Source organism: Cariama cristata, unplaced genomic scaffold, assembly GCF_000690535.1.
Source record: "Cariama cristata isolate BGI_N322 unplaced genomic scaffold, ASM69053v1 scaffold35761, whole genome shotgun sequence".
NCBI classification, from domain to species: Eukaryota; Metazoa; Chordata; class Aves; order Cariamiformes; family Cariamidae; genus Cariama; species Cariama cristata.
In genome coordinates, this window is record NW_009599278.1 from 1 (window position 1) to 10,314 (window position 10,314).

The following is a 10,314-nucleotide window of genomic DNA, read 5'->3' on the forward strand; positions in this document are numbered from 1 at the left end:
AGGAGAGCAGCGGTCCTGTGGTGCTGAGTGCCAGAGGGCAGCCCCGGCCATGGCAGCTTCCGTGGTCAGCTGAAGGGCTTGGTGCGGATACTGCTGCACAGGGTCGGGGAATTATTCAGGGCTGTCAAACTGTGTAATTGCATGGACCTGGTCTGAGGTTCCCAGGCCTCATGGAGTCACTCCTATTAGACTTTACTTGGGACGCTGAGCAGGTTATGTTAATGCAATTCAGGACAAACTCAAGAAAGCTTTGCTTTTAAAGTAAATGCATGCATGATGACCTAGGAATTCTTTAGACAGACATTAGATTTATTACTATAACACTTTAAGGATTTGCTTCTGATCACTACTGCTTGTGTTTTTCAGATGTTGGTGGTGCAGCAGATAAAATTAATTTAATACCTCAAGACTTTTTTGCAGAACTGGTAAGTAGGGCAATAAATGGAATGTGGAAGGGCTTCTGGCACTCTTTGATTCTAGGAAGCCCTTTTGTTTAAGCTCTTCTGGTTTTTGTCTGTTGCAAAGAGAATCTTATGTATGTGGTAGCTTAGATTTATGTGACTCCTAAAATGGACCAGATAAATTTAGTCTGTGATAAATTTATAACAGAATATTTTTTAAAATGTGTTTTTGCTTTGGTATCAAGCTAGCTTGTCTAGCAAACATTCAGCTTGTTTACTGTGGTGTGCACTCGAAGAGGATGACTGTTCAATTAGTATGAAAATGGTATGTTAAGTAGGAATAGCTACTGAGGTAGTAACTAAAAGTCTTGACTGCATTTATTTGCTTTTCTTGAATTTGATGTAATTTTAAAATAATTTCAATGACTGTATTCTTCACTCTGCGTTTAAAGTATCTTCCTGTTGTCCATTTTTTGCATTAACCAGTTTTCTTTTTTGTTTTGTAATCCCCAAGTATTCAAACTAGCTTTGTCTTGTGTATTAAAATACACATTAAGAATGTTTTGAAACTTACTTTCTTTACAGTGTGAACAAATAATTCAACATCTGAACCATAAGATCCCAGGTGTAAATACAGCTGAACTGTGTCAGGTAAGTTTGGATACTAGCACTTATAAGCAAGTATATTAGATCTATATGCTGTTAAGGTTTGATTCCCCAAGTCATGGTTTGTTGGGGTTTTTTTTGTGTGTGTATATATATATATATACAAAGAGGTTTTTATTAATGCATAATTTATTATTATTTGTAATTGTTTGAACATTCTGTTTCTAGAGAATTCAAACATCTGGGATTGAGATTAATGTTGGTGACCTTGCAAAAATAGCTAACATTGTTTCCTTTCTATTTAGGTAAGCACAAAATAGTTTATTTTGCCTCGTGTCTTTTTTTGCTTCCACCCCAACTTAATAGTGGTATTTAAAAGTGACATCAAATGTGGGTATAAAATAAACTGATTTGGAAAAAGGGCAAAAGTTTGTAACTTGGTACGTAAAAAAAAAACTTCTGGGCTTAGTTTATGTTCTTAAAAAATGTGTAGTTATTTAATACATAGCCTCATTTTTTTGTAATAAAAAAACTAGAGAGGAAGTTGTTCCAAGATCCTGTCTGCAAGCTTTAGAACTACTGGCAAAATAAAAGAGGAAGTTAAGCTCAGTTCTAAAGCAAAGTCAGCTAGGCCTTTGCCTGGAAGGAGCATGTTCTAAAAACTTTTGTTAGAGATTAGAAACCAGCACTTGTGCCTGTTTGAAGGCACATAATGCTGAACTCTGCTGTGACAAAGGTAAAGTTTTTAGATAGTATTTTCAGCTGTTGTTTTGCTCGGTAAGTTTTTCTATTTTCAGAACAAGATCTTGCTTGTTCTTTTAATATCTAGTATCTAAACATTTTATGTAACATTAATATGACTGAAGAAAATACACTGGTAGAAATTTAACATGCTACTTTTTCCTCTACAAAATATAAACCTTAAATTATATTAGACCATGCTACTTGGAGGACCAACTCTTTTTCTCTTTTATTAATGTCTCTTTAAGAGGAATGGATATGTATGAAGAAAGCTAGGGTGGGATTTTTTTTTACCTGTTTCTGTAGAGGAAATAGTGGCAATTTTTCTCTAGACTTGCTGCCTTTTCAGCTTTATTGCATCATTTTACTGGTGGTAGTACCAATTATATCATTACCTAGAGGTCTTTCCTTGCCTCTTGGTCATACTTAAATTACCCCTCCTAAATGTGCCTTGTTTCTGAAGTAATATTATTGTTTAACTGCTCTATCCACATCTTCCACTGAATTATATGTTTTTTCAGTTGCAACAGCACTTGGAGGCTGTGATTATTTTTTATTTAATGTTGCGTGTTGTGCAAGCCTAGCAAAGTTTGGTCTGCATATTAAGACACATTAAAAGTTAAGTTAGTGTTTTTTGCGTGTGGATACAAAGGATTAGTAAAGTCTTCTGGGCAAAAAAATCACAAGCAGCCTACTTATTATAAAGTATGTAGACATATAAAGCAGAAATAAAAAGTAGCCTATTTGGAATGAAGTGAGAGATTTTTTTATTGAATTCGTGGAGAATGAAATTGATGCGGTGTTCTTTGGATATACCTATAGCACAGCAGCCAGAAACAGTCTCTCTACGGAAGAACTCATCACCGCCTTGGGCAATGCAGTCAGTGCTCTGCCAAAACATGCGGTTCAAGTCATTCGTCATATATGGAATGAGCAGGGCAAATCCATTAATGTGTCAGAAGATGCAAGAAATATGACCACGGTGGGGCAGGTAACTAAATTACAAAGTGTGGTTGAGCTAACTAATAACTTTTCAGAAATGGCAGTTCTTCATTGTGTATGTTGTATTGTCAAGCACGTGGTAGTATCTTAACTGCAGAAAGCTTTCCTATATATATATGTTGTCAGATGTCTACCCAGATAAAGAAGCATAAAAGTTGTCTAAATGCTGAACAGTTTTCTAATAGTATTGTTTGGATGATAAAGTCACATTTCATACCTTTTTAAAAATTAACACTTCATAGTACAATTAAGGGAGGTGAGTGGCAGTCAGTGTGGCAGACAATTGTATTAGCTGTTTATGTAAATCTGTTTTAAATGTAATTTGAATTGTTCTTCAGAGTTGATAATGCCAGCACTTGGTTGTTTTATTCTTTGTCTCCCTTAAGTTTAAACTTTTTTAAAGATCCTTTCTGTCAAATTCCAGCATTCCTTTTTTTTCATTTTTGAAAAAATAACAGGTTGTATTTGCATTTTAAGATCTTTTTTCTAACAACAGTTTAAAAGAGTACAGAATTAGGGAAAAAAGTAAAAAAACTAAAACAAACCTGTGTCTGAGGCTTGATAGTAAGCTTCTAAAGGCTGTCCTCACTTCTTTATTCAACAGTTCTGCCTATCATAAAAGGCTAAAAATGATAACCTACCTGTCTGAAATGTATTTATGATGTACTTTATCTAAAATAGTTATTAAATTTTTTTCCACTATTGCTATTACAAAATTTTTGTTTACTGTCTGGGGTTTTTCTTATGTTTCCACTTGATTTAGAAACTTCTTAAAAAAACATGACAAAAGCACACATGATATATAAGCCAGGTGAACTCTGTGGTTCAAGCTCCTCTTACTAGAGCTTTAAATAGACTGTACTTGACTATTGACAGTATTTGAGTAAGGAAAACAGATTAAGTGAAGTAACTTATTAAATTGCTTATTTTTTCACTCTTAAAAGGAAGGGCAGATAACTTTATAGTCACAATAATATCTTAATCTGCATATTTGTTTCCCATTTGGATATGAGCTCTAGATGTCCTATATTGTCTGTGAAACATCCATCCAACAGAATAGCAATGGTAGGCTGGATCTCTTTAACACTGTTTCCAATGATTTTCTTCTTTGTAGTTTGTAGATATTAAATGGAAACTGGGAGTTGCAATGAGCTCTGACGCCTGCAGGTCTCTGAAGTATCCTTACGTTACAGTGATGCTAAAAGTGGCAGACCCTTCAGGACAAATAACAGACAAAACTTTTGAAATGACGATCCCACAGTTCAAGGTATGTAATCAGTGTTACTTGATTCAGTCTCTTAAACAACAGTGATGTTGTGAAGGAGCAACTGTATGCCTTGATGCATACATTTTTGTTGCTTATTTTCTAATACAGTCATTCAAAGATGAAGCATTACGTAATTATATTTAAAACACTGAAGCTAAATACTTATTTCATAGCATTTAGTTCTACATCACTTATGTGAAGATGCTAATTTTGCACTAATTAATCTGTTCTCTTCAAAATAAACTAACAACTGAAGGCATAAAGACTTTTGGATCTTTCTTGTCAGCTGTTACTCTGCATTATTAAAAAAGGATGGAATATTCTAAATCTATGGAACTGTTCCCCAGCCTCAAAATCTAAAACTTGGGTTAAGCCTAACATTTGCTAATGATTAGGTATGGAGGTCCGTCTGCTTTGTCACCACCGGCTCTTAATTGCTATGCCTTTGTCTATGGATTTATGTCACTTTGTTTAATTTTGTATAAATGTGGCACTTCTGTTGTTATTCCTGTTTAAAGGGCGAATACATTACTTAGAATTTCATACAAGCTTACAAATAAATAAATCCCTGGAGTTAGACTGGCAGGAATTTGAGAAGGATATTCTGAATCCTTAGGTGTTGTGGTATGTTGTATTCATTCGGATTGAAACCTATTTAATAATTTGCTGTTCAACTACTATAAGAAATGGATGCTATACTTAAGAAGCCTGGATTATTTCAGATGGGAGTGGAAATATTTGCATGAGAAGGTTTTTCAGTGGATTTTTCTGTTGTGGTGCGAGAGCTACTTTTGTATTTTTCTTTCATAGCATTTTCTATTAAGAGACAAACCCACGCAAATAAGGCATCACCTGTATAGATCTAATAGTGAATGTGCCCAAATGCCAACTAGCCCACAAAAAGAAAAGCAGAAACTTTCAGTTCAAGCTGCAACTTGTAACTGGAGGAAAGAGGGAATGTGAGAAACAAAGGATTGTGTCTTTTGTCTAACATGCTAGTTTGAACTACAGTTCGAGCTTTTCTTCATGCAACTAAACTTATCTTAACTCTTGCTTTTTAGAACTTCTTCAGACAGTTCAAGGAAATGGCAGCTGTTCTTGAAACAGTTTGAAGAGAAATTTTATTTACGCTGAAATTTCGGACAAACTTAGATCAAGTAAACTTCCCGTTCTGCACAGAGAATAAAGTGCCATTGTTCAGCAAGGTATGTATCCTCGTCTTTTTGACAGGTATTTGTCAGCATCATCCTTGCATTGTTGTGAAGATTTCTTCGCTTTTGAAAGTTGAAGCCAACTCTGCAGTGTTTGTGAAAGTGTGTTCAGCTTTGTTCATCCTGGTAGACAAAAGATCAGGATGTGTACAGGGAAGCATCATTGTAGACTTACTAATATCCAAGAGTAAGAAATTACATGTGAGAAACTACGCATTTAACTCTGGAGTGTGGAAAGACACCTGAAGAACATTGACTGGGAAGATGAGATAAGTGTAAGTCCTATGCTAAAATTTTTGTCTGTAAAATGGAGATGCGCTTGGACTTAACAATAATATTAAGTATAAGGAGTATATGAAGTTACACATAACAAGCACACAGTTGTTATTGAAGAATAGCAATGGCAAGTTGTTAGTTGCAGGTATTTGCACACCTGGCTTCCACTCTTATTTTAATAACTGGAGAATGTACTTGTCCTACTAGCTTGTTTATTTCAAATACTTGTTTCCCACCACCTAGGCTTCTAAAAACTGAGTTAATGCATTAAGCTTTTCTGGAGACCCAAAATTTATTCTCTGAAATGAAGCCCAGAGGCTGAGTTCAAATAAAGATGGAAAGGTGAATTTAATTCAAAAGCATTTTAATATATTTTTGCCTTTGCGTTTAATCCAACTCTAATCTGTGGCACTCTGCGTAATGTTTGATCAGCAGTCTACTTGCTAATTAAACAAGAGTATTATGTAGTTGCCTTGCTCCAAGCTCTGAACTAGAAAAGTCAAGAGGAAACTTGAAAATTCAGGCTGGAGTGTTAGCCAAGCACATCAGAGAAAGGACCACACTAAAAGTCAGCAAGATTTCTTTGCTTGTTGTATTGTATGGCCGGAGTCCGCTGGAATGTGTTGTGTGTGTTCACTCTCGGAGGATGTCCTCATCAGCAAAATTTTGACTCTGATTCTGAAGAATGGGGGCATTTCCAAAGGGGGAGTGGTAAATCCAGTGTGCTTGCATATTCTTTTTTTCCTTTTTGTTTTGGTTTTTCTTGTGCTTTCCATAAACAAAACATAAACTGCAAATATAGTGGGATGTAATGAGAACAATACTGTTGTGTTTCAAGATGTACTGGTGGTGTAGTAGAGCAAGTAAATCTGAAGAGAGACAATTCATACTGATAAGCAGAATGAAGTTTATGCTGTGATTTCAGAATGGTCGAGACTGAGAAACAGTTTTGCTGGGACAGATCCTCAAGTGATTTCAGGCCCCCTCAAGTGAGAACATCTACCTTTTTCAAGCACTTAGGGTTTTTTTATTAACTTTTTTAGAAGCTGGCTGAAAGTCGTCGATACAGGTTATGCCTGCCTTTTTGTGTCGTGAAAATAAACTGCAGCACATTGTGCATGCTGCGTACTGCAGTCCTTTCAGTAGAGAGAGATATAGCCACACTATTTGGGCATTATGCATGGGGCATAAAAACAGTACTTGGAGTTGCCTAGAAGCCTAAATAAGTGAAACAGTGTTGACTTTAACAAAAGATAGTAAAAGTTTTGGGCTGTGGCTGTTATCTGGATGATACTTCCTTTGTGCTGCTGAAGTCTGAGGTGTTTGCTTTTGTGGCTGGGGAGAGCAGATTGTTCTTTTCTGGGACCCTCTCAGTGGAGTGTCACAAAATGGTCTCACTAACAGACTTCCCATTTGACTTTTCCCTTGTCTGTCTGCAAGGGCTCAGGGCTGAACATAGTGCAAAAAACCTTCTCTGTGTATCGAAAAGTGATGTGAGCAGCTGATTTTTTTTTTTTTTTTAATTTGCAGAAGTTGGAGTGTAAGGCTGCTATAACTGGAAAACATTGTCATGCTTTGGCCTAGTGAATTAATTGGTTTACATCAGTGCAAGAGTTCCAGAAAAAAAATACTTTTTTTTCTTTTTCAGTAAAGCTGGAGCCTTATAAATACTTCCCATTTGTTCTAACGCACTTAAGGTCTTCATATAGCTGGAAATACTTGTGCCTTCATTGGAACTGGACAGAAAAGAAGATTTAATTAATCATGTCTTAACTTGTAGAAACAACAATTTAGTAGATGCTGGAAGATAATGAGGAAAATTTCAGTTACCATTTTTGCTTGGTCCATCACCAAGGGGAGAAAGTTAGCAGCCGTTGAAAAATCTAATGTTTTGTTGAGTCAAATATTCTAGAAATACTATTGAATATTTTTGAAGTGTCCCTGAACTCCAGCATGTTGTAACTCCAGCTGGAAGATGCCTGGACATGTATGCTATACTGGTTTACTGTCTGAGAATTTTCAGAGGTGTTTATGAACATCTAAGAGATGTGATTAAATGTTGCCTATGTACTCAAAGGTCTGAGATTTGTCCTGATTGCTATCAGTAGGAATTCCTATACCAAGTAATGGAAGAATTAAGTACTTTATTAAAAAAAAAACCAAACTAAAAACCTAACAGTTTGCAGTGTAGCAGTATTAACATGTTCAAACAAGCTGTTGTTTTGTCTATATGTGCAGAAAACGGATCTTTTCAAAGAGAATCCGACATAGTTGTATGTTCCTAATTCTACTTGTTGATTGATATGAAATTGTATAACATAAATATTTTTGTAAGTCCACAAACAGTCATTAAACGTATAGGTAACAAAGATAAAGATGGTCTGTATTTTGTTTTAAGCCTACTGCATGAAAGTCTGTCTCATAAATACTGTAATGGGTAAAGTTCAGGACTAGACTATGACTAAACTTCTTTCCTTACTAAATTAGGATGAAGTTCAGACATACGTAGTCTTTCTCTGTGGGGTACCAAGGAACTGAGGGATAACTGCAGGCTGCAAGGAATATTTGTATCCATTATTTACAGCTAGACAAAATGTATTGAATGAGGAATAGACAGAGCACATATGAGATTAATGAAATTTTGCAGGAAATTACATTCAAGTGGTTTTCTTTCCTTAACTGTATTTAGGAGACAAGTAAACAGTTTTTCTTTTCAACATTTGCCTGGAACACAGCAAGAGGAAAGAGGGGGGGAGGAAGGAGAGGGGGGAAGGATCTTACACAGTAAACAAAGTCAAGGAGGGAGTAATGAAGGAATCTCCTGGCAATGACTGTCTGTTGTCTATATCACATGACTTCTTTTTTTTTTTTATGCATTAGTTTCAAACAACAGCCCACTTGCAGAAAGCTATTCTGTAGGAAAACAGGGAAAGGCACAGAGAAAGAGTGCACAAATGGCTGTAGTCCTGTCTGTGCACTAGTGTTTCGTGTATTTAGCTTCTGCATGCTTTGGCCTAGTCATGGCCAAAGTAAAAGCAGGTCTCTCTTCCTGCCTCCACAAAATTGTACTGCCCTTGCTTAACCACATTTTAAAGGTATGTAACCTTGTTGTTCACTGTGAGCCCATCCCCCTTTATTTTTTACCTTTCTATTTTCAAGCCTTTGCACTCTGTTTGAACACCTGAAGATACATTAGCTTGGACCAATTCAAAACAAAGGTAGAGATGATAAATTGGGGGAGAGGAAGAATGTTGTTTCTTCTTCCTGCTTGCCCTGCTCCCTATTGCATTTGAATGTTTTATTACTCTTAACTGTGGGTATAATGAGAGAGTAATTTCCACTCCTTTGCAGAGGCATGCAGGGTTCTTCTGTTTAGCCCTTGCGGGTATTAGAATAACACCCAGAAGTGTCTGAGTCATTTAATCTACCTGCAGCAAAAAATGCCCTATCTCTGAACAACCATTGCAACAGGGGGAAGGACTTAAAATTCAGCAGCCTCTATCTTCTCCAATACCCTGTCGTTGATCATGGTAGCGCTCAATTCCCAGACATATTTTTAGTAAAATGTTATATGACTGTTGGTTGGGCTGCTAGCTTACTGGGCATTCACTCGGTTAGGAAGTTGGATCTGTGCAGGTCAGTACATGACATGAGTGTCTTGACCTGGGTTGAGCTTGCATGGTATGCTGCTACAGTTCTCCCTTCCTGAGGCTCCGTCACCTCATAAACAACTGGATTTGCTTGTCACTGTACAATTTTGGCAAAATATTTCCTTTACTTCTGCTTCTGCTGTACAGCACCGTCCATACGTACTCATCCAGTTCCACTCTTGATGCTTGAGTTGCTTGAATACAAGAGGAAGCATGCATGTTAGAGGGACGATGCTCAGCACTCCTCACACCCAGTCCCAGATGCTTTGAAAGACTTCCTGACTCTTGTTTTTGAGGCTTTTCTGAGGGAAGGCGGAGAAATGACCTGCCATTTGAACTGAGTTACTGGGATATGGCTGTTAATTATTTATGACTTTGTGTCATTGAGAAAGTAAGGAAGCTGAGATTGCTGATCTTCTCTGTGAAGGCTAATTTTAGTGTTTCTGGGTTTCTTCTTCCCTGTACTGCATTTTCCTCCTGTGGCTAATTATGATGTAACTGCCCTAACTTTGGCACTGTTTCTGTTCAAAATGTGTAGGTGCCATAGTTTTGAAATACTCTGTTAGTGTTTACATTACAAATCTGGTTATATTTATAAATTGGAAATTTCAGTGTCAGTTTTGTACTTCACATACGGAGCTTTGGAACAGTAAGCTTTAATATACATATTAAAAAAGAAGAAAAATTTATCATTTCATACAATAAACTTCTGAACTATATAGTCTTTTAAGAGGAATTTGTCATAGCATCGGTCACCAGGTGGCACTGCTACATACAGTCTTGATAGAGGATAATCCTTTGAGAGTGTCTGACAATGGGATAAGGACTTTGGGTTTTCTCCCCTGTGTAGTTTATATCTGGAACTGTACAGATCCATGTCACCATAACTGCCGTCCTACTTCTTGCATTGGAGGGAAATACTCTTAACTTGTTTGTTAATTATTGAAAAGATGAGTGTAAAGATTTCCAGTGACATAAACATTCAGCATTTTAATAACAGAATAGATACCATACTTTGTATATTTGCAGTAGCTTAAAGGAGTAATTTAATTATACTAACACTTCTGCATTATGACTTGCTTTTTAAGTAGTACAATGTTACATTTCTGTTGGGGCCTATTCTCTTACATTTGTTTCCCTGTTCATATATCTCTCATAGA

General features: G+C 36.4%; 1 protein-coding gene across 1 annotated transcript; it reads left to right on the forward strand.

Moving 5' to 3' along the window:
- Positions 1–366: 366 nt before the first annotated feature.
- Positions 367–5,129, forward strand: COMMD6 (COMM domain containing 6; the record flags this gene model as incomplete). The annotated part of the gene is made up of 6 exons (XM_009709626.1): positions 367–425; positions 987–1,052; positions 1,236–1,312; positions 2,571–2,739; positions 3,865–4,017; positions 5,079–5,129. Coding segments are annotated over 6 exons (575 nt in total), but the record flags the coding sequence as incomplete, so codon positions are not given.
- Positions 5,130–10,314: the final 5,185 nt, after the last annotated feature.